The sequence below is a fragment of the Cheilinus undulatus genome, linkage group 16 (assembly GCF_018320785.1).
Source record: "Cheilinus undulatus linkage group 16, ASM1832078v1, whole genome shotgun sequence".
NCBI lineage: Eukaryota > Metazoa > Chordata > Actinopteri > Labriformes > Labridae > Cheilinus > Cheilinus undulatus.
In genome coordinates this window covers 39,795,884-39,820,694 of record NC_054880.1, presented here as the reverse complement: position 1 = coordinate 39,820,694, position 24,811 = coordinate 39,795,884, and the positions used below count along the sequence as shown (strand labels likewise).

General features: G+C 40.4%; 2 protein-coding genes and 1 long non-coding RNA gene across 7 annotated transcripts in view; 2 read left to right on the top strand and 1 right to left on the bottom strand.

Moving 5' to 3' along the window:
- LOC121523915 overlaps positions 1 to 24,811 on the top strand; it is a 70,428-nt gene that overhangs the window by 12,636 nt on the left and 32,981 nt on the right. The window lies entirely within an intron of this gene.
- Positions 14,193 to 17,663, top strand: tril (TLR4 interactor with leucine-rich repeats). Its single transcript, XM_041808980.1, has one exon. It carries the CDS (start codon positions 14,391 to 14,393, stop codon positions 16,851 to 16,853), a length of 2,463 nt encoding a protein of 820 aa, XP_041664914.1. The 5' UTR covers positions 14,193 to 14,390; the 3' UTR covers positions 16,854 to 17,663.
- Positions 21,499 to 24,811, bottom strand: part of LOC121523912 (cyclic AMP-responsive element-binding protein 5-like) — a 33,080-nt gene continuing 29,767 nt past the window's right edge. For 4 of the 5 annotated variants that reach the window (XM_041808984.1, XM_041808983.1, XM_041808985.1 and 1 more), the window contains 4 exons: positions 23,830 to 24,222; positions 23,362 to 23,631; positions 23,172 to 23,280; positions 21,499 to 22,377 (listed from right to left, as the gene is read on the bottom strand). In XM_041808984.1, the coding sequence (XP_041664918.1) occupies positions 22,241 to 22,377; positions 23,172 to 23,280; positions 23,362 to 23,631; positions 23,830 to 24,222 (909 nt within the window). In that variant the 3' untranslated portion in view covers positions 21,499 to 22,240. The remainder of the gene's footprint in view (positions 22,378 to 23,171; positions 23,281 to 23,361; positions 23,632 to 23,829; positions 24,223 to 24,811) is intronic. The other variant, XM_041808982.1, reaches the window with a different exon arrangement.

The window sequence follows — 24,811 nt, the reverse complement described above, 5'->3', positions numbered from 1 at the left end:
TTCATATTCCTTAAATCACCTAAAAAAGTTCAAATAAATAAAAAAAAGTTCAAGCAAACATGTAGATAATCACAGACTTTACTAGATTGCCACACACAGACACAATCTGTTATTAGTTTGACTCATTTCCCATTGATTAAAGCTCCGTTGGAGCATCAAAGCTGCTGTTCATCTTCATTGTGGCACATCCTTTGTGGATTACTGTGATAATCCGCTAGTTTCATGCGGTGTTATGTTACCGGATGTGTCCCTTACAGATTGTCCTCCTTATGCATGTTAGGCCCACAGGGGAAAACAGAACCTTTATGATCCCTGCATACAATAGGATGCACATGTTTCCACTAGCAAAACTTCCTGTGAGTTTGTGTCTTTGTGTGAGGCTCATTAGTCCCTTATTCTGTCAGCCCTGAAGGATTAGTTAGATGCATTTGTGTATGTGTGTTATATTGATGACAAATCATTACTTCAAGAATATCGCTGCTTTTTTCAGTGTGACTTTGATGTTCTATTTGTACATGTGCTAGTTTTGTACCTCCATAAAGTCTGTTAGTCAGCATTATCAGGCAAAGCATGCTAAAACCAAATTTTTACAGCTTTGCAGCTTTGCTGCAGATGGGTTAAACATCAAAAGGCTGAAGCAAAGTTGCCTTTTATCATGTCTGTAAAATCAATCCAGATCCAGAGCAGGTAGCATGTTAGCTCAGCATAGCATTAGAAACAGAATCTAGGTGAGGAGGGTAGCCCTTTCTGGATACTGGGAAATTTAAATAGACCGCTTTCCAGTAATTTATTGATGGATCATTACTTTAGTGTTGTTGTAATGGTTAGCCCATTACCATTACCCGAGGCCATGTGTTTGCACTTTCACTTTTGATCCAGATTCAGACAACGTCATTGATCTAAAAGAGGGATATTCATTTGCAGCTCACCCAGCATTCAACAGTTACAGTACATGCCATCAATGATGGATCAACAAGCAGAGGTCAGTGAGGATTGTCAAAATAAGTTACATAATATATAATATATAATAAGAAATTGATGAAAAGATAGGAGTCTCAGATGACTTTTCTGTGACTGTTAGTTAATGGTGACTTGAAGCTTTTATCATAAACTAGGACTGGGAAATTAGTCAAGTTTCATTTTAAGTCATGATTTTGGCTTCCCACGATTATTAAAGTAAGATCATCTTGATTACATGATTTCTACATTGCATGCTTTGTTATTCTTGTTTTGTCCATTGCAGGATTAGGCAGTATTCTTTTATTAATACAGTCAAACCCAAACAAACTTTACTGGGGAGAATGTGATTGCCACAGGTTTAAAAAAGCTCAGCAGACAGAGTGAGAGAGTGTCATTGCATGAATCCTTTGTCTGTCAGCTTACGCATACATAATTGATTGAATCCTTCCTTTGCCAACAAATCCCCAAGGCCCTCCCATCACAGTTTTTGCAGTAGAGGTAAGGAGAGAGAACCAGGAGCAAGAGGACAGAATTCGGCCTGTTAATCTACAGTAATGGCGAAGCGTTTGAATGTTGCAAAAGTCCAGGAACAAATACTGAGAAGCAATGATGAAGACAACACAGCTTCATTTTGGTGAAAATAGAATGACAGACATTGATGCTCAAAAATGATATGACAAAATTTCATACATGTTTTCAACACTTTTCTATGATTTTATTCATATTGTCCACTAATTTTGGGAAGCTAAGACTTTGGTAAACCTGTTTCAAGCAACAAAACAATTCATCCACATGATTGAAGGTGTATTTTCACAAGAGATTAAAAAAAATTCAAAACTTCAAAATGCTTCAAAAGCATTTGGGCTAAAATAACTCTTTACACAGTCCTCTAGGACTAAAAGCATATACATAATGCTGAGATTGTCCTGAAAATTGTTATAAAACACTTGGGCATTGGGTTGTTTGCAAGTACCCCAAAAGGGGAATTTAAAAATAATGTAAAAATCAAGGAAGTACCCTTGGACCTCAGAGAATTAATAATGCTATTCAGGCTGGGTTTTTTTTTCCTTAATTGACAAGCCATAAAACCAAGAATAACAGAAAAAATCTTTCAATAAATGAGCCATAACAGGTACATAAAAACCATCTTACTAGCATTAGAAGAGTTTAGCTCACGGGTGTCAAACCCTAGGTCCGGGGGGCCAAATCCGGCCCGTGGTGCAGTTATACCTGGCCCGCCAGATCATATGATATTTTTATTTTAACTGGCCCACTAGTATGAGGTCTGCAGATTTCCTCCAGTATAGAAATGCAAACTTAAATATGATGATTTATAATATCCTTGTTGAGTCAAAAAATTAGAAAAAGGAAACGGTAAAAATGGCTTGATAAAAAGTCAGGAACGTGGGAAAGAAATTTGTGTTTTCACTATATTTTCAATTTTGCATCTCACAGTTATGACTAAAAGTTATGGTTTTGACTTTTTATTTAATATTTTTACCATTTACATTAATAATTTTACATTTTAAATCCTATTTAGACCTTTTAAAGTCATGATTTTGACTTTTATCCCACATATTGACCTTTTTCAACGCCTAACTTTAACTTTTATCTAATTTTTTTTAACTTAAAACTCATGATTTTTAATTTTATCTGTTTTTTGACCTTTTAAAATCATGGTGTTGACTTTTATCTCATATTTTGACCTTATTTTACTCCTAACGTTAAATTTTATCTAATTTCTTTTACTTTAAAATGCATGATTTTTCATTCTATTTCATATTTGGACTTTTGAAACTCATGATTTAGATGTTTACCTCATATTTTGACTGTAAAAAATTATGATTTTGAATTTTATCTCAGTTTTGGACTTTTAAAATTCATTGTTTCAATATAGTATCTTATATTTTGCCTTTTAAAAACATTATTTTGACTTTAAATTTTACCTTTTAAACTTTTAAGTTTGACTTTTTATGTCAGATTTTGAGTTTTTAACTTATCATGTCCACCTTTTAATTGCAAAATCATTTATCATCAGGGCCAAGTTTTTACCCCCATAATTCATTTCTGTTGTAAATAAGGTTGACATTTTATGGTTAAATCTTGACCCTGTCAGGCCCTCAGTTAGACCCAAGTTCCAAATCCGGCCCCTGCTGTGACTGAGTTTGACACCCCTGGTTTAGCTTCTTTATTAAATGGATTATCTGTCTCTCAATGTCACTATCAAACTTCAGTTTACATTCAAACATAGTTCCCAGATATTCATGTGGATCTACAACCTGGAAGTTTGCAGCATTAATGCTCGCTTTATGTTTAGTGTATGTTTGGAGTTAAAGATCACATTTTGTTTTAGTTACACATGCGCAAAACTCCTAATTGTTGGTGGTGAGTTGTATGTGTGAATGCAAACTGTGTTTTTTTTTATGAAAACTTCTCATTGCTGGAAGTTTTCTTATAAGCCAGCCATTAAATTTTCTGTATGAAGTCACTGAGTGAAAAATTTGCTGCAAGCAAGGTGGCAGGGATGATGCTCGGTGCTGTCTTTGTGCATATAACACAGCTTCTTCCAACCCTTCATGTTAAGTTCTCCTGCAATCATTTATTCACACGATAAATACGTCCAATTACACATAGCAGTAAAACAGGATTAGTTGGGATGACTGTAAAGGCAGCCCGTCTTGAAGTTTTCTAGAAATTGTCTGGAGCACATGTGTGAAACAGGCTTGTGTTTTAATTGTACCATTCCAAATTAAACTGCAGTGCAACATCATGCTGTTGTCGACCAATCAGCTCTACTCAGTGTCCTCTTTCATGTATGTTTTTGAGTTTTTATGAACTTTTACAACTGTGTTGTTGTTGTTGTCATGGACGTATCTGTGTTCAGATTTTACATTGCGTTATGGTGTGGAAGTGTGAGATGCATGGCACACAGCACACAGTGGGAGTTTCATGTATCACACTGAAACGTTGCAGATGAGGCATAATAGATGCATAAATATCCCACCTTGAACTGGCAATGTGTAAGTGGCTTAGGTCAACTTCCTCCAAATGTCTAATGCTATTGGAAACGTTGCCAGCTTGTAAAAACTATATGGTACAATAGCAAGCTTCTAAAACAAGGAAATTACTTTGACTGGAGGTCTGCTAAATGTAAAAGCCATGCGAGAGGCACTGAAGACATTTTCACATGTCACAGAGGAACACGTGTAAATAATAACAGGAATGATTAATTGATTCTATTAGTTGATTCAGTCTCAGGATCCTGGGCACGGTCCAAAATATTTCCCTTGTTAGCTCATCAGAACTCCCCACAGAGTGGACGCTGACGAGTGATCAGTTGATTTTAGACAATTACTGATCATCAGCATAATGTCTTCTCCGCCAGGTGTGGAACAGAGCACCTGGGAATTCTGTTTTAAAAATGGTGCAATACATTGTGGATTTACTACAGAAATCAATAATAATGATATGCACACCACCTATTTTCTCCCCGCTTTTAGGGGAACTTTGGAGCAGGGATGGAGATCGAGACCTGGTTTCCCTAAGGACCTGGTCTGCACTTTCAAATGCTGAAAAATAATTATGTTTAAACTTATAAATACTGCTGTGTTTTTTATCTGCTCATTATGTCCTGATGAAGACTCATAGACATACGAGTTCAATAAAGGATTTTTATTATATCAGAGTGCCTCGGATTCTCAGTTCTGACTGCCATCTACACTACGGATTTTTATTAATAAGTTAACAGGCAAGTCATTGCTCCCCTTTTTGCAAACGACATAAATACTGCTATTGAGTCCTTTAATCATGTCACTGGTACAAAACATACATCAGTTGTTGCAAGGGGAACATAGACTCAAAGCACATCAGCATCAAGCATCAAATTAAACCAACATCCAGTACCAGCTGCACTGGGAGTAACATGCACTCATAACACTGACTTTAGCCGCTGCAGGACAGTTATCCTCCTCATCAGTCATGGGCTGTGTCTGAAATCACTCCCTATTCACTATATAGTGCACGATATAGTGAATACGCCATTTTGAAGTGGTGTCCGAATTCTGAGTGAGCATTGTTATTCACTATATAGTGCACTCATTCTATCCCACAATGCATTGTGAAAAGTAGTGAGCAACCTTTTGTCACTAGCTCAGCAATACTTACCATAATGCATCGCGGTCACTGCTCTCAAACATGACGGACGAACGAGAGGAGCACAGGAACATATTTCAAAAAGTGGATAGGGAGTAGGGAATGAGTGAATGGTTTCGGACACAGCCATGGTCAATATATTTTGTCTTTTTTGATCAGAGAAATTCCAAATAAACCTCCTGTAAACATGAAATCAGATTTCTACTTTGTCCATTTAAAAAAAGATATGTAAGGTAAAATAAGTGACTGCATAAATATTCACCCCCTTAAAAGTTACTAGACTACTTTAACAGAGGTCCAGCCAATTGAGTGCAGTGAGTGTGTCTCAAGTGGTTGTAGTATAAGGATACCTGGGTCTCGAAGGTTCAGTCACTGGTTAATCAGTATTCCTTGCTACCATTACACTGCAGAGACAAAAGAACACACCAAACAACTCAGAAAAAGGTTCTTGAAGGATGAAAAAAAATTCCCAAGGCGCTTAACATCCCTTGGAGTTCAGTTGAATCCATCTTCAAGAAATGGAAGGAATACGGCACGTGTGAATCTGCCTAGATCAGGTCATCCTCACAAACTGAGTGACCGTGCAAGAAGGAGACCAGTGAGAAAGGCCACCAAGACACCTGTGACTACTCTGGAGAGCCAAGGTTCTACACCAGTCAAAGCTTTATGGGAGAGTGGCAAAGAGAAAGCCACTTTTGCAGAAAACTTTTACTAAATCTAAAGTGTAGTTAGTCAGAAGGCACAAGGGAAACTTCATGGTCAAGTGGAAGAAATTTCTTTAGTCTGATGAAACCAAAATGGTGCTTTCTGGCCATCAGACAAGATGCTGCAAACACTGCACATTACCACAAATGCACCATGCCACAGCGGTGGCAGCATCATGCTGTGGGGATGCTTCTCAGCAGCCAGCTCTGGAAGGCTTGTAAAGGTAAAGGGTAAGATGAATTTGGCAAAATATAGGAAATTCCCAGAGGACAATCTTATTCAGTTAGCAAGAGAACTACGGCTTGGGAGAAGATTTATTGTCCAACAAGACAATGAGCCGAATCATGCAGCGAAAGCTACAAGGAAAGGGTTCAAAGACAGCAAGGTGAATGTTCTCGAGTGGCCAAGTAAAAGCCCAGGCCTCAATCAAATAGAGCATTTGTGGCTGGACTTGAAAATGGCTGTTCACACCTGATCACCTGTGACAGAGCTTGAGAAGTTTTGCAAAGAAGAATAAAGTAAAGTTGCTGCGATATTGTGCAAGCTAGATTGAGACCTATCCACACAGACTCAGTGCTCAGTGCAGAGCCAAAGGTGCATTTACATCACATATTTCTTTTTAATTGACATTACTTTGTAGACATCTGTTTTCGCTCTGTCATTTAAGAGGGTTGTTTTGTAAAAAAAGGCCAAAATAAATTAAACATGATTGATTTAAAAGGTCAATAAAAGGGTAAAACATCCAAGGGAGTAAATACTTTTGATAGGTGCTGTATAACTGGACTGGAATGATCTTTGTTTCATGAGCAGGTGTTGGACTATGAGGTTGGCAGTCGAATGAGGGCCTTTCCAGTGAATCTTCCAGTATTTTCCTTTTTAATAGATGTATATGTGTAGTCTTCTCTCTTTATAAATGTTGGAAGTAACATCATTCAAACACTCAGGTACTTGAATCTATGTGCAAATAATTCCAAATAGGGTAAAAATAATGAAATAATAACAACGTTAAATATGTTTACCATTGCTTGTGCAACAATATATCATAGAAAGATTGTGTTCCTCTCTCTCTGCTTCCCCAGTCAAACACCCTTCTTTTCTGTCTCTCAGCGTATTCAAAGTGTCTCGACACCTGAAGACTGTGCAGGAGAAATGTAACACCCCTAGACGACCTACTTACACCGCAGCATCGTCTCATTTACATGCATATGCCCAAAAAAAACTCACCTGCACTGACCTGGATATTCTTTATTCTATGCAGACACGCATTAAGCTAAATCTGGCAGTATTATGAAGCAGGAGGCTCAGGTGCAGACTGATATTCAAACCTTTCTCTTTCTCTCTCTCTTCCTGATGGATTTAGGTTACTCTCACATACAGACTCTGCGTCTCTGCTGAGACTGAAATATCATGTGGCTGGTTGATTGGACAGTGAGGGGCCCAGTGGGAGGAGAAAAGGTGATGAAAGGATGTGCTAGTAAAACAAGTTTGCAGCCCTCATTGTGTGCAGGCATGCAGGCAGACAGCTCTGTTCGGGGTCCTCGGTGCTGCCTTTTGTGCCAGCTTCTTTGTGAATCTGGGTCAACTCCAGAACACTGTCCCCCTTCACAACAATCTCTGTCTGTATCAGGCTAACACTGCACTCACTTCCCCTCTGCCCTGATCCTCTACTCTCACTCTCATCACTTAGTTTAAGTCTTTTACTCTGTCTCATGTCATTTATGAATTAACCTCCCTCTGGGATGATTCTTTTATCACGTTCCACCTCAAAATGTTGCGAGTTACAGTGAAGCTTCAGCTATTTTGGATGCTGCATGGCTTTGCCATGACATCTTAATGTGATTTTCTTTCAGCTCTGACACTGACAAAGTGATGGTCATAAAAATCTGGACTGGTCCCACTGCACTTGGGGCTGTATTGTTGTTTTTTCAATGTGTGTGTTCCTCAGAAAGAGAGACTGGGAGACAGGGGTTCAGATGAGGGAGCAGAGATGCAGAAAAACTTTGGAGACATTTTTTTGGCAGACAGGAAATGACCTCCCAGGGCGAGGGGGGGTTCCCCAAGGGTTGCATTTCTCTCTGCCGCTCATACACAGACACCAAGTCATACACAGAGCTATAACGCCTGTCTATGATGTACTCCAGCAGATATGCATGAGAACGTGTCCAATCAGGGAGTGTCTGGAGCCTCTGCTCTGTGTTGGAAGGAAACAGCTCAGCTCAGGAAACCTTTGCTTCTCAGGGTTTGTGTGTGCACATGAATGTTTGTGTGTATTCATCTCTTAGAAGAGAAAAAAAGGAAAAATATATATTTTAGACACTGAGAACAAATGTTGCAATCAAGAAGCAACCGGTGCTGAAATATGAATCCATTGCTGAAGCCTATAAAAAAACGGCAGTTCCTCAAGTGTCTGCTTGGACCAGCTGCAGAAGGCAAATGCACTGATGCAAAAATGCCTGTATTTACTGCAGAAGTTAACATGTTACAGCTTGGTCCAGAAAATGAATATTATTGGAATAGCTAATGCATTGATTGGACCATGCAGTGCAGGGGGGGAATTTTTGTTAACTCATCCATTTTGACTATACGAAGGGTAAAGGCTCATTTACCCTTGAAACCCATGAAAACAGATTTGTGCATTTCAAATGATACAACTGTCACCGCACACATACTTGCAGGTCTGTTACTTTGGGGCTCTACAGCTCCTCCATTGTTGTCCTGTCCGTCTTCCTTCCAGCTGTTTTGTTGTAACTGTCTGTCTATGTGCCCAGGTGAGCTACTATTGTATATTACGCACTGTTTTGCAATATTTCATAAAAAAAATCTGAGTAAGTTCTGCTATTTTTCAAATAAATATCCCTCATTGCGTTTTGCTGGTACCTCGTCAACACTCCCCCCAAGCAGTGATGTGTTGTTTGTGAACGGGCCGGTACAAAGAGCTCTTTTACATGGAGACCCAGGGCTTATGGCAGAGTGGCTAGACAGAAGCCTCTCCTCTGTGCAAAACACATGAAAGCCTGCTTCAATTTCAAAGGGAGGTCTAACCACTCTGCCTTAAGCCTGGATTGGTGGAGGGCTTAAGTGATGATTGTCCTTCTGAACTTTGTCCCATCTCCACACAGGATCTCTGGAGCTCAGTCAGAGTGACCATCAGGTTTATGGTCACCTCTCTTACTAAGGCCTTCTTCCCTGATTGCTCAGTTTTGTCAGGTGACCAGTTTTGGAAGAATGCTGGTTGTGCCAAACTTCTTCCACGTGAGAATCACGGAGGCCACCGTGATCTTGGGAACCTTCAGTGCTTCAGAACTTTTTAGTAGCCTTCCCCAGATCTGTGCCTGTCAACAATCCTGTCTCTGAGCTGTGCGGGCAGTTCCTTTGACCTCATGGCTTGGTTTTTGCTCTGATTTTCATCGTCAGCTATGAGGCCTTCTATAGAGAGGTGTGGGCCTTTCCAAATCGTGTCCTATCTGTTTGACTTAAAGTATTTGGACTCCAATCAAGGTGTAGAAACATCTCAGAAAGGTTTAGAGAAATGGGAGCCACCTGACTGATATTTCAAGTGGTTATTCAAAGGATCTGGATATTTATGTCAATATATTTCAGTTTTTACTTTTCAATACATTTTTAAGATTTTCTAAAACTATTTTTTCTTTATGTTATTATGGGGTACTAAGATCAATGAGAATAAAAATGTTTTTTTTTACTATAGAATCAGGCTGCAACATAGCGAAATAGAAAGAAGTGAAAGGGGTCTGAATATTTTCTGGATGCACTGTATAAAGAAAGTAAACTTAGGCTTAACATTTACAGTTCACTTAAAAAAATATTAAAGGGGCGTAGACGGCCTGGTGGATTAAGGTGCACCCCATGTATGTGGGCGGCCCGGGTTTGAATCTGGCCTGTGGCTTGCATGTCTCTCCCCAATCTCTTGCCCCTTTTGTCCTCCTCCGTCAAATAAAGGCACACAGCCCAAAATAAATCCTAAAAAAATATTAAATCACTTTATAGTGGGCCTGGACACTAACATTTCAATATTACAATGATATACATTGGAATGAATTAACAAAAGAAATAGCACATCAGCAAATCTAAACGTTTTTGTGTACCTGCTTTTCTACATGTGTTATATAATAACTCCCTGAATCCAAAATCAGTCTAAACATTTTCTCTTCCATTAAATTGGAACAAATGAATCAGATGGCAGCTAATGGCTTGATTTAGTTTTGTGGCTAAAATGTGAAGGCATGGCCGTGTGCTGACTCAGTCCTTCATCCAACAGTTGAAATACACAAATACTGACTCAGGACACATTGCTTGGCTACACTGAAAGAGTTTTATTTATTTATTAGCCTTGCAAAGCAGATAGATTTGCCAGACTTCATGTCTGTCATCAGGCACATCCATCTTGAAAAGCTCCAGTCTACAACGTTTGTGTCACACCAAACATGGTTCAGACCAGTCAGTGTCATTTGAGGAGAAAGAGGCGGGGTTTAGTTGGACTCAAGGCCTTAAGAAATTACGGATGGCCCCACGATACAACATTATCACGATACTTAGGTCATGATTTGATATTACTGTGTTTTTAAACATTTTGCAATACACTGTGTATTGCGATACAAAATTTTGCAATATATTGCTATCTATACCATTTTTCAACTCTTTGGCTGATTTAGCATTAGCCTTGCCCTCATGTTTGTCATATTTCCACAGTATTTTGTTTTCATGCAGCACTCCTTGCAGACCCCATCATGTGGCCTTGATTTCAAATTTTACACTCATGCACTTTACCTTACCTCGGCTTTTGATGATGATAGAGTGTAGCTGTGTGTTTCAGTCTGGACTGATTTGATTGTATTTCAGAGTGTGCAGTTAGAGTGTTTTGTAGTTTTTGCTGGGAGGGGCATGTGCAGTTTTGTATTTATGAAACGTCAAGGCAAGGCTTCTAATATAATTCTAATCTCATGAGTGCCTTGCTTGCATTCTTACTGTCTTTTCCCTGGTGCTGCATACTTGTACTGACTTTCTCCTGCTCTGTGACCATCACTTGTGCAAACTTCACTGGACAAAGGGCACCACAGCGTCATCATCATCATCATTTTTTTAGTATCACTGAGTTCAGTCCATATTAGCAGTTAATTTGAAAAAATTTACTGCGTAGCACAGGGGGTAAAAGGGTACTGATTAGCTGGGCCCACAGTAAGGAGGAACCCTCGAGAAGCCTGCAATGAAAAGTGATTTTTTATTTATTTTTAGGGTCATTATTGAATTAAAAGTGACTAAATAAATCCTCAACAGGCTGAAATTCATATCAAATAGAGTACAAAAATTAATGGAAGTAAATTTCATGTAACCATAGTGCTCATAAATGGGAAAATTATGGTTCAAAAATGCATTAAAATGCATGGATATTTGTAAAAAATGGCGCAAAATATGTTGCTTGGCTAGCTAGTTAAGGAGGTCCTGTGTCATTTTCTTTCTTGGGGCCCAAAATTCCTAGCTAAGCCCCTGCTTTGCAGTCGTGGATCAATACAATATGGCTACATGAAATATTTTTATACCTGCTATATTGATTTTTTCCCTCACCCCTGTTAGAAATGGCTTTCTCCAGTGTAACAGTTAACTGGGGTGTAGCTATCATGTAGCAGCAGTTTTATCAGAGCTTGACCACATTTTTGAATTAAAAAAAGAGCAAAGAACAAAACTGAACGCTTTTCATGATAAAAAAGATGTTTTCACTCTTCTGCTGACCTGCCTCAGCATGAGTTTGCGATAGTTATGGGTGAGTTGTACTGTGTGCCGGTTTCTAGACTTTTGTGTAAAGTCCTGCCCTTCACAAACACTCTCTATGGCAGGGGTCATCAACTACATTTGCACAAGGGACAGATTTAGTTTCAACAGAAACTCTTGGGGCCAGATTTTCAAATCCACAAAAATTAAATGAACATTTTGGTCTGACTGAAATGTTATTTCAGTAGTATTTGTGTTTTCCTTGAAACTACAGGACATTTTTAGTCATTACCAGTGAGATCTATCCCTATTATCTACAATGCAGCAGGCCACAAGGAAACAGGCCTGACAACAGAATTGGCTGGACCCCTGAAAATCTAAGAGAATGGGCCCTCTTTAATTGTCGTTTAGCACCAATATTAACCCATTTTGACACTTTAACCCCTTTTGGATACTTTTTGCCTCTTTAACCCAACTTTTGCATGATTTTAACCCCTTTTAAACCCTGTTTCCTGCATGTTTTATCCCCTTTGTGCCACTCTTTTATCCATTTTTGGCACTTTTCTTCAATTTTCGCCACTTTTTAACCCCTTTGACACATTTTTTTCCAACAATTTTTTTATCTTTAAAACCATTTTTCCCAATTTTACACCATTATTGATACTTTTTGCCTCTTTAACCCAATTTTTTACATGATTTTAACCTCTTTGTGCCACTCTTTTATCCATTTTTGCTACTTTTTTATTTTTGACTTTTCTTCTATTTTTGCCACTTTTTAACCCCTTTTATTACATTTTCTAACAACAATTTTTGCAACTTTAAAACCATTTTTCCCACTTTTAACCCATTGTTGATACTTTTTGCCCCTTTTTGCCTCATTAACCCAAATATTGAAAGATTTGAACCCCCTTTAAATCACTTTTTCTGCATGTTTTATCCCCTTTATGCCACTCTATCATCATTTTTTTGCCTCTTTTCTTCTATTGTTGCCACTTTTTAACCCATTTTCTTTACTGTCTTGCACTATTTTTAGTCATTTGTAACCAATCTTTGATACTTTTTGCTCCTTTACCATTTTTGACAAATTTTAACCTCTTTTCACAGCTTTTTTCTGCCAATTTTTGCAACACTTCTGCCAACCTTAACCATTTTTTAAATATTGACTTATTTTGACAGTAAATTTCTGTAAAAACAGATCAAATGGTTTGTCATTCTAAAACTATTTCAATGTTAATTGTTTGTGGGATGGATTTAACAGCTGCAGACATTTAAAGCAAAAGGATACTCTTAAAAACTTCTTTTCCTCTTTTTCTGAATCAAATGATCTTCGGGGGCCGGACGGGAAGCTTTGGGGGGCCTAATATGGCCCCCGGGCCACCAGTTGATGATCAGTGCTCTATGGGAACTTTCCCAGATTAATGTGAAATACATCCATGCCTTGGATAAATGAAACAGTCTATCTGGTCTGTCAGGTTAAGTTCAAATTTGAATGCTCAGTAATATTAAAATCACAGCTAACTGCACAGCCTGGTTGGCCCAACACTTCTACACATTTTCATCACTAGGCTGAGAATGGAGTTTTCTTTAACATGACAGGTGTCCTCTAAAGCATTCAGTTCTAAAGTGCACCAGACAGAAAGGCAGGTAACCACAGATCTACCACTGGGTGTGTGTGCACGTCAGTGAACACTTTTCCTCATGTGCTGTAAACGCTCAGATGTCTTGGCAGGAACATTTCCTGCTCTACAAACGGGGCAGGAACATAAACCTTGGTGTACACTGCAGACATTCATTCTTCACTCTGCAAATTTCTGCACCAAAATCCCCACATGCTGCACTCACCCTGCATTTATTTCCCCACTTTCAAGTCAGAGATCTTTCCCTCAGATTTGGCACCTCTTCTCGTCAGTCTTAACACACACTTCACGACCCAAATTCCTCATCTACAAATGTGAACCATCTGTGCTCCTTATGGCCCCTGCTGCACGTTAATGACAGAATGGTAAATTATAGTTAGTCTGCATGAAGATAATGTTCCCACTGTACTGAGAGCGCACAAAGCCCTGCTGATTTGATGATTGTTGTTTATGCTCTCTTTGTGTAAGCATTGTTCAGGTTTATGTCCCCTGGACTGCATCTCATGGATGTCCACTGCATGCGCCACAGATGTTTTCTGAATAATCATTTCTCATAGCTAAACCAATGACGAGAAAGGAATCTTATTCAACTCTTTGCCCCTGCTCCTCAAGACTTAGGGGTTCTCTTGGGATTCCGTGGGAAGGAAATCTTCCTGTCTGTTTTGTCCATAGCAGGGATCCGATCCAGATCTCAGACCCCCGGTGGCTACGGGGGCGCGCAGGAAACTCGGTCAAAAGCTTTCTCAACCTCTCTCTCCCCCCTCTCTCTCTCACGCTGTACAGACCTGTGTGAGTGTGTTTGATTACCTGCGTGCACGCGCCTAGCTCCAGATCTCGTGCGTCGAAGCTAGTGCACATCTGTTTTTGGCAGGGTCGCAGAGTTGCGGAGGAGGGACTATTTGATTGTGTGTGTTAATGCGAGTGAGGCTGAACTCTGCTTTTTTTTTTTTTTTTTTTGAGGAACTCCGTAATGCGCTGCAGATGACCACTGGAGGGGATGGAGGCTTTGGAGGGACAGTATCAGAGCGCGCCGCACGACTTAATTTGCGCTTTAGATGCAGCTGCTAAGTGATGGAGCCTCGCGCTTGATGTGTCTCCACTCTTCAGAGCAACAAGTGGAATATGGACGCGTGGATCTGCAGGACAAGAGAGGAGAGGGGCGACTGCACCTGAAATATACGTAACGAATGCTGCGTTTGGCGCGCTGTGGGGATGGATACCGGCAATTTCCTGGTGGGGATTTGCTTTTTTCTGCTGTTACTCAATGGCTATATCTCTTCCTCGCCGGTGGCAGGCTTTTGTCCCGACCGCTGTGACTGTCAGCACCCGCAGCACTTTATGTGCACCAACCGCGGTTTGCGCACTGTGCCAAAACCCGGCGCACGGACACCCGAGGAGGTTCTAATCTTCAGCCTAGGAGGAAACTTCATCACTAACATCTCTGCCTTCGACTTCACACGGTACAGTAACCTCATCAGGCTGAATCTACAGTTCAATCAAATAGAAAACATACACCCAAAAGCGTTTGAGAAGCTCTCCAAGTTGGAAGAGCTGTACTTAGGTCACAATCTTTTATCACATATACCAGCTGGGACGTTACAGACACTGAAGAAATTAACAATTCTTTATGGGAATAATAATGGCATTAAGAAAATCACACCGGAGCTCTTTGCCAACTTGGATAATCTTGTGAAATTACGCTTGGATGGCAACTCCATAGAATCCCTGCAGGACTCTGTTTTTAAAAGTTTGCCCAGTCTGCATTATCTCCACCTGGAGTCCAACAAACTGCAGCACATTCACAGAAACGCTCTCTCCAAACTCACCAACCTGCGCTTTCTAAACTTGGCGCACAACAAGCAGACAGCCGTGCGTAATGCTCTCACTTTTTCCCAACTCAAAGCTTTGACAACTCTGCTCCTGTCTGAAAATGAAATCCAACACGTGGGAAACAACGTCTTCCAGAATCTGAAAAAGCTCTCCAAGCTGTCCCTCAGTAACAACAGAATCTCTCGGCTGGACAGCGGGGCTCTGAAGGGTTTGTCAAGCCTCAGGGAGCTCCTGATTGACGGCAACGAGCTGGATGAAATCCCCGCCGGTCTGCTCGACTCTCTGGAGCGCGTCGAGCAGCTGGACTTCAGCCGCAACCGGATTTCCAAAGTGGACTCGTTAGCCTTTTCCCAGCTTAAACATCTGAGGGTGCTGAAGCTGAAGAATAACATGCTCACCAGCCTGTCAGGGGACATTTTTGCCCTCAACAATGTGCTTTACGACTTGGATCTCCATGGCAATAACTGGACGTGTGACTGTCGCCTGGAGGAGCTGAAAAGATGGATGACTGCTGCGCACTCTCAGGGCAAATTGTTGACTGTTATTGTGCAATGTCATTACCCAGCAACTCTGAGGGGGAAATATCTGGACTATGTGAACAGCTCCCAGCTGCAGCCCCTCGGGAACTGGAGCCACTTGTGTAGGAGGGGGCCTGAGGAGAGCCGGGGAGGAGGGGTGTTAGTAAAGACTGAGGTGAAAGAGCAAGGAATGGAAATAAAGCAGATGGAGAAAGGTGAGAAAGGCCAGGTAGAGGAGACAGAAGGTAAAAATATGAGACAAGGGGGTAAGGAGGGGTCAGTAGTGAGGAAAGAGGAAGAAAAACTGAGGAGAGAAGGTCAGGAGGAGGCAGGAATCCAAGGTGACGAAGGAGGCCTAGAGGTGGTCGAACCCTCTGCTTCACAGGAGGGAAAGAAACCAAAGAAAGAGTCTCTTAGTCCAAGGTCACGACCTGCTGCAGAGGCTGCTGGGAAACGACCCAAAGGAAGGCGAAGGTCAAATCTAAGTTTAAGAACTGATCCAACAGTTTCCACACCGAGTCATACTGGAATCCAAGATGGGAATACCACTGATGCAACACGGCTCACTCCAGTCCAGGCCGGAGAAAAGTTTGATCTCCTGAGATCAGACCATGAGGACGCTCTTCCTGTAATCACAGACCCATGTGTCTTCAATCGGCACTTTATAACCAACGTTTCAGTGGATCAGGTGACGTCCAGCACGGTCACCGTCCACTGGACCACCAGGGATTACCACCGCTACACGCCAGGGCTTGGGCCCGGCCTCGAAGAAGTGCACTATCGGATTCTGTTTGACCGCTTTGGCACTCAGGACCGGTTCCCTCGCTATGTTTACACTCACGGCACGGCTCGCTCCGTCACCCTACGAGAACTGAGCTCAGATGTGACCTACATGGTGTGCGTGGAAGGCGTGGTGGGAGGGTCCGTGTGTCAGGTGGCCCCTCGTGACCACTGCACAGGCCTGGTCACTCTACACGATGAGGGCGTCATGACCTCAGATCTCCAGCTGGTGACTGTGGCGACGCTGGCGGGGAACGCCGTGCTGCTGCTTGTGGTTGGTGGGGTGTGGCTGGGGCGAAGCCTGAAGAAGAAGTTACAAAGGAGGAAGTCGGCGGTTCACGTGAGGCACATGTACTCAACAAGGCGGCCGTTTCGGCCCACGATGACGACCGCCTCAGTGTCCACTGACTTCACCAGCTACCAGAGCAGCCGACCAGCACGACTCGCACCGCTAGAGGAAGGGGATCTCATTGAGTTCCCATGTGACCGTTTTCTTGACAACAACAGTGTTCGCAGAGACAGTGACATGCAGAGATTCTCCGACTAAAGCCATCAAAACCACAGAATATGTAAATATTGAGACCCATGTCAAACATTTGTCCCTTTGGCTGTGGACAAACCAAACCAACACCCCCACCTAGTTGTGTTTTCATTATTTTAAAGTGACAAAAGAACGGCTGAGCTCATCAGGGCCTTTTCAGACACCAGAGGAAGTCCAATCCCTCTGACTTCCTTTTCCCGCTTTGTGCCTTTCCTATTTCATTTCCTTGCACCTGCATACAGTATGTCTCCGAGTATGTGATTTGTTCTGAATGCCAGTGTGAATGTATGAATGATTGATTCATCACTGATTTCAACAATGGTGCTAATTTTAAATTCACAGACATCATATTGTCTCATTTTTTTGTACAGAATGCAATGATGGCTGCTGGTTGGCAGAAAAAATCACTTGTTTTGTATCATTTTTATCATGTTTTTATACTTTTTTTTATATAATTTTGCATTACACGAAGAAGTAAAATCCCCAACAATGTGACTGATTTGTCATTTGAGTGTTTATGGATGATGTACTCTGCATCAGTGGTTCTCAATTTGTGGATCAGGACAAAAAGTGGGCCGGGGGGGCTCTTTTCAGTGGGTTGCAAATCTGTGCCTGGAAACATGGTGATTCTCCGAAGTACCGAAACTTTTTAATACTCGATTTGCTGTCCTTAAGGGTGGATTTCAGTGTTATCTCCATATTTGAATTAATCTACCTCCTTTTATTGGGACAAAAAAAAACACTTTTCTCATAATAAGAATGTAAAATGGCCAAGAATGTACATGTTATCAAGGAAAATTAAGTAAATTCTGTTTATTCTGACCTGGAACATTTCTCATGAAATCAATCACTGGCTGCAAAGTTTTGGATTTTTTTTTTTTTTTTTTTGGTCATTTAAGAATCTGTGGTGGATCCTGAAGCTACCCACTCTACACCAGTGATTCTCAATCTTTATTTTCTCTGAGCCTTTCCTACTCATATCTGAGAAAGGCATAGCCCTCCAGAAAAAAAACACACACACACAGTTTAGAAAATTACTTTAAGTTTTTACTGTTTTCGCTGATAAAATCCCAACAGAAGAGTTCTACACACTCTTGTTCCTGGAGAGATTTTGCATAAACTTTCTATAAAATATGGTATTATTCTACTTGCAAAACTATTTCACTAATCTCAGAGATTACATAGCCCCCTAAATGAGATCTTTGCCACGCCCCCATTTGGGAGCCAGTGCTCTATTACATGCAAAGCTCTATCTGGTTTAAGAATAGCCTTTATGTAAGCCTGTGCTTATTTATAGAACAAGAGGATCATACTTCTACAGATTACAGAACTGTATGACCAGTTTTTCTGTTGATGATTTATAAAAGTCAGATATTTATACATGAAAATGACCTCCTGAGCTCCAGGGTGGAGTCTAATGTAATTAAATGGTCAGAGGCAGTTTGAGTAAGTCAAAAGCCATCATAGCAAGTGAACAAAATAGTTAGAGGCATCTCTTGTTAGGTAGAAAAGCATTCAGACCCCATTCATTATTTTCAATATAGTTATGCTGCAGCCTGATGCACTGTCAAATACATGCGTTTTTATTCTCTTTAATCTACACTCAGTGCCCCATCCTAACAGTGAAAACATAAATATAATAGAAATAAATTATCAACTTGGCTTTCATTATTAATCCAGCCAATCTGCCATAGAGCCCAGATCAGTGGGTGATTGTCCTTCTGAACTTTGTCCCATCTCTACACAGGATCTTAGGACCATCAGGTTCTTGGTCCCCTCTCTATGAAGTCCCTTCTCCCCTGATTGCACAGGTTAGTCGGGTGACCAGCTCTTGAAAGAGTCCTGGTTGTGCCAAACTTTTTTCATTTGGGAATCATGGAGGCCGCTGTGCTCTTGGGAATGCTCAGTGCAACAGACTTTTTTGTAGCCTTCCCCAGATCTGTGCCTTACAAAAATCTTGTCTCTGAGCTCTGCTGTGGCTCAGTTTTATTTAATTAAAACTCAGAGTTTAGTCCAGTTTTAATCAATAAAAGTTCATACCTTTTAGTCTTTACCTTTATTCAAAACAACCATTTTATCTTACCTAAATTTACAAGCATACTGTAAATGAATTTAAATAGTAATGCTTATCCATACTATAATTACTTTGAAATATACAGGAGAATATACTGCTGTACCTTGAATGCTCTAAAATCTCTGCTTGTGTTTTTGTACTGATTATACACGGGTCAATGACACATCGTCCATATTTTTATGTTCGAATCTGTTATTTCCTTTCGAGAAAAATCAGTCTGTCCATGGCTTTATCAATTTGTTTAATGAAACCTACTTTATCTGAATATATTTTCAGTTAATTTCAATAATATGATTAAATTTAAACTTTGGCATCTCAAATCCTAAAAACTTCCCGTGGTGTGGCTGTCCACATAGATTAACAGATCATTGATACTGATAAAAATGTCATTTTAATTGCAAGAAACATAAATTAGAAAACTTTGCTATCAGTTTATGATTGAAATATTCTAAAGTTAGTTTGATCATCAATAAAACTTTTGTCCCAGAATTTGCAAGTTCTTGAATGTCAGGGTGGTGCAACTGTGACTATGAATAAAAACAAATTGTAGCATTTTTATCATCTATTTGACTCGAGCCTTGAGACACACAAGGCCAGAAAATGTAGCTGTAAAGATAAAACATTTTCAGTCACAGGTAGGCAGGTACACTTTCACTGCCAGGTGGTAGAACCAAGGTAATGCTGCTAAAAATGATTTTACAATTAAACTTTTGTTTTTATCTTAAAAATATATACATCAACCTTCTAACAACAGCAAAAGTAACATTATGTGTCTTAGTATTTACATGCTTATTTGAAATAAGTTGCAAATGTTTGGTGGTGCAACTAAAAGTGTCACTATATGAAATAAATGATATTTAAAGCTCTGAATAATTTATTTACCTTTAATAAATGTACCTAAGGTACATATTCACTGCCATATTCACTGCCAGGTGGTAGAACCAAGGTAAAACAGAAAACTGTTTTTTTTTTTTTTACCATATAATGCTTTGTTTTATTTTAAAAATATCCACTTTCTAACTGGATCAAAAGTAACAACACATGTCAGAGTATTCACCTGTTTTATTTGAAATAAGTTGCAAATGTCAGGTGATGCAACTGCATTGAATGAGGACTTCTATGCCATTGACCTAGACCATAAAACAAAACCTGTAAAATCTACTTAGTCACATCGAGTTAACATTTTGCCTTCAGTTTAATTGTGTAAATCTAACCCAATATTTTGAGTAAATAAAGAGCTGCAATATACACCAACAAATTTGCTAAATTTTATGAAGATGAGTGATATTTACTCTTTAATGTAACATAAAGGATATTTCATCTAATACATTTTTCCTACATTGGCTTTACATAATATTTTGTACTCTTTTTTTCAGTCAGATGAGGCACAGCTGTGGTATTCTTAGTAGTAGCACAATGTAAGGAAGTGACAGATAAGTGAACTCTGACCTTAAGAGGGCTTCTGAAGTGAATATAGTGCACCTGTCATGTAAAGGTCACAGACATTTCCAAAGACACAGTCCCAAACTGAGTGGGTAACATCACTCATGGGGCAAAAGTGTCTTTCAACACTAATACCAGGAGCATGGTCAAAATATTCTTAACAGTGATTACTGTGTAACAGACAACATCCCAACAGTTTTCTCTGACTTTAGTCTAAAAAGCACAATGCCCCAAGGCATGCTGGGAAAACTGCCCAAGTAGAGCCTTGGGCAATGGCAGTACATTCCCAGTGTTTTGGGTAGAGATCATTAGATTTATTTATCTTGCAACCATTATTGATAAAAATAAGTGAATTAGATCAAATGTACCCACTAAAATAAAGTTATCTTTCTTACTTAGTTTTTTTTAGTATAATGTAAACTATTTGATTGGATAGGATTTTCCACACACAGTGGAGAAATATGATGTATTATCATTGTCATTTTAGTCTCTTTGACACAAACTTAACATATTCATCAACAGAGATTTCATCATCAAAGACCTATTTTTAGCTATTCTTGCTCTTTTTGTTCTCCTGGAAAAGTTAGTCGTTAGTTTTCAGTCATATGTTTACTTTGACAAAATTAACACTGATGCATCCAAGCTTTTGCCTGCGTGTCATGATGAGGTCTGGTAATAGTTAAGCACTCCGTTTGTGTGAGTAGACAGGGTGGAGTGTCTCCCACACTTGGTTCAAATCACAAACACATGCATTCATGCATGCACACAAAGTATTTTCATATCAAGATTTATCAGAATGAGACACTGTAGACTTAAAACATGTCAACATTTATAAGAAAATTGTTTACATCTAGTATTGGATTGAATCCTTTAAGTTTGATGCACTGATTGATAATCAAATTCTCCAAATTTAAAGTTAGATGATTGCAAGAGATGCCATATAAATCTCTGTAATTGTGTAGTATTAATGAAGAACTACATGTGTTTGTAATGGCAAAATCTAAAACTAATCTGCTGGGCTGACCACTGCACTTCTCATGGTCAGCGTTTAATAACAGAAGCAGTCACTAGATGGCAGACTAGACCATACTGTATGTACAGAAACACACTTATAACTGCAGTACCAGAGGAAATCTAACAGGTTTTATTTCATCAAAATGATTTAAACAGACATAAAACACCCTTATACCAGAATAAAAGTTTATTTCATTAACTGACAGGGATTGATAGAGACATGAGGTGCAGTTTTCAGCTCATTTAGGGTTGTTTTAAAAAGTGCTTGAAGGGAAATTCTGTACAATTATGTTTTAAATGGCTTTCTGACACCAACCCGGATTCTAAATCTTAAAATAAACATTTTCTGTTTTTTATGTATAACTTGTAGAAAAATACATAGTTTTGACAAGCTGCCTCTGCATCACAGAGAAGGCATAAGGTGTGCACTTGCTTTGTTAAAAATATAAAACTAATACATAGGCTTTGTTTTTTTTTTTTTAAATTAGTGCAAGGTAAAAGAGCAAAATATACTGAAAAGCTGTGTTAGGGTTGTGTTTGTGCATAGTCAGAGGGTAGAGGGCAATGGTTAGATTAGATTGAATGAACACAGGATCCAGTTGTAACCATCACAGACTTTCAGAAAGAGTTATTTTTGCACGTTATGGAAATGTCTTGGTAAGTGGTTGTCTCCTCAGACCAAAATGACAAATGTTGAAAAGCACCACAGTGTTCACATGGATCTATAAATCACCTATCCATTTCTGTGTGTAATGTAATGAGACGTGGATCCACAGCTGAGTGAGACTAAGGTGGAGTAATGATCATCCAGTCTGATGAAACTCACACATCCAGTCCCTCCCCCTCCTCTAAATGTTGAAGGTTAGTGTCCAGGCTGGAGGTCGTGCCCCGTTTCGCCTCCAGTTGTCGAGGAGGTGGAGATGCTGTTGTGTTGGATGGCCTGCAGATGAGACCCGGGACCTACAGGGGTGGGACTTCCTGCCGGGCTCACCCCTGCAGCTGGACACAGAGACAGCTGTCAATCAAAGTCACTGATCTGTGTGGACTGTCCGCTTTGCGTGCAGGTTTTTGTGTTTGCAAAAGAATGAAAAGCCACTACATTTAAGGAAAATATCTCTTTATTTTAACAAATACAGGTAAAAAGACAACATTAGAAATATAGGAATATAACACATGGACAACATTGCATCTGTCCTTGCTCTTTGAAGCTTTCTTAACACTTTAAACATGATGGCTTCTTTCAGTGAAGCCAAAAGGTGCAGTATTTTCTCGATTTCTACCATTTTAGGTCTCATGCAGGTTCAGTTACCTCTGTGTCACACAGGCGGCGTGATCAGCACGTGATAACTTTAACCTGCCTAGAGTGCAAGAAGAGCGTAATCTGCATTTTGTTCCAAGCTAGCGTCATGCAAGGCAATCCCAGAATACTGCATTGCACTCCAGATTATTTCAAATACCGTCAGGTTTGGTTCAGATTTAAGAGTGCAGTGCTTTACCCTGATTGGCTCTCCATAGGAATAAAAGTGCATGTACCAAAATTTGGAGACTGTGGGTTTACAAGCAGAGCTTTGACTTTTAAGTGCTGCTTAGTTTCACTTTGTAAGATGCAGCTCAAGGTTGTGCTGAGGAGCTCTTTGTCATAACAAGACAAAATGTAACCAAAGCAGACTCCCTTATGAGCATTTGCAAGGTGTCAGGTGACTGAATTATACCCTCATGATTGGTGTCAGGCGTCTGAGAAAAGCTGGTGAGGTTTCTAGGGAGGGGGTTGCAGGGTTGTGGGTTTTACTCACTGGAAAACCCCTGCGCCTCCCTCTGCCGGGCGGTGACCGGACAGTCCTTGTGGGTGAGCAGAATCTGCTTTAGCTGACCCACCTCCGACCTGAGGGACGTCACCTCGTTCTGGAAATCAAACACAGAGAAACACTAAGTACCCTGCCAGTGTTGATTGTGTTTTTGTGTATCTGTCAGAGCATGTCCCACCTGTAGCTGCAGGTTTGTGTGCGTCAACTCCTCGGCTTTCTTTTCCAGAGACGACACCCAGAGTTTCCTCTTCTGTCGGCAGCGGGTGGCCGCAGCACGGTTGCGTTCCAGAAACTTCTGCCTGCGTTCATCAGGATCTTGCTCGGTTGTCCTCCTGCGTCGGTTACCACCACCACCTCCTCCTGCACCGCTGCAGCTTCCACCTGCCTGCACTGCATGCTGGGAGTGAGACGACTGGGCGGGCTGCATCTGCTGTGCAATTGGTGATAACTGCAAACCAAAACACAAAAATCTTCAAAGGTTTTGCTTCAGAAATGTTGCACAAGATGGAGTGCTGTTACCTGATATTTGCACGGCAGCTACAGCACAACCTACTGTATATCTGCACTTATGGAATGCCTCTTTTCCAATCAGATTACTTGATCTCAACTAGATGCTTTTAAAATGACTGAATGTGATGCATCCTACCTGTGGAGGAACAGACAGAGGAGGTGCTGGAGGTGAACCCTGATGCAGATGCTGAGGCGGTGATTGGTGAGCCTGAGCGTGCGGTACATTCGCTGACTGGTGAAGCTGGTGTCTGTGGGGGCTTCCTAGATGCTGCGGCGGTGGAGCATGGCATCGCGGTTGGTATGGGAGGTGTTGAGCTGGAAGCTGTGCCTGATGATGCTGATGATGAGGATGATGTTGTTGATGATGATGTGGCGGAGGAGGAGGAGGATGGTGGTGTTGTAGTGGAGGCGCCTGATGTCGTTGTGACATCATATCCATCATGTGACCCATGGCTGTCACAGGGTTGTTTACGCTGACCATTCCTGGGTGGTGCTGTGGGAAATGATGGCCCAGTGTCTGTTTGGATCTCTGGGGTAAAATAAAAATATAAACGTGAAGATATGTGTTTAACGTTATTAATTTATATACTTATTTAGAATAGGGGCAGTGCAAATTAATGTACATAGATATGTAAATATGCTAGATTAAAGTCTCAGGCCAATTTCCATCTAAAGTCCACAGGTTTATAGAAAAAAAATACAATGCAAAATGGGCCTCACAACAACAAGCAAAACATAAGTTAGGTTTGCAATTTTGCACAAAACAAAGCACGCATAAAACTGTTCAGGCGCTCTGCAGTTCATATTAAGTTGCACAACAATTCAGTACACAAGAGTTACTTTTTATTATTTGTACTCTAAAAAATTTCTTGATGCAACGGCTGTGTGCATGTTCTGCCTCAGAAAGAGTTGATATCCTTTTTTAAAGAAAACAAAAATCTTTAAGCCCCCATAACTGACTCTCTCTCTAGAACCTGGATATATTCTGATCCTTTCATCTGAAAATAAACTGTATATGGTGTTTTAAGGCCTCTGGGAATGTGGCACACAATTGTCTATCTGATATCTCAAGGTCTTAGTGCACAGGGATTGCTGGAAGATGGCAGCACTACAATGGC

What these genes read in the sequence shown, in the direction of transcription:
- tril (XM_041808980.1), top strand. Translation starts at nt 14,391, where the DNA reads ATGGATACCGGCAATTTCCTGGTGGGGATTTGCTTTTTTCTGCTGTTA.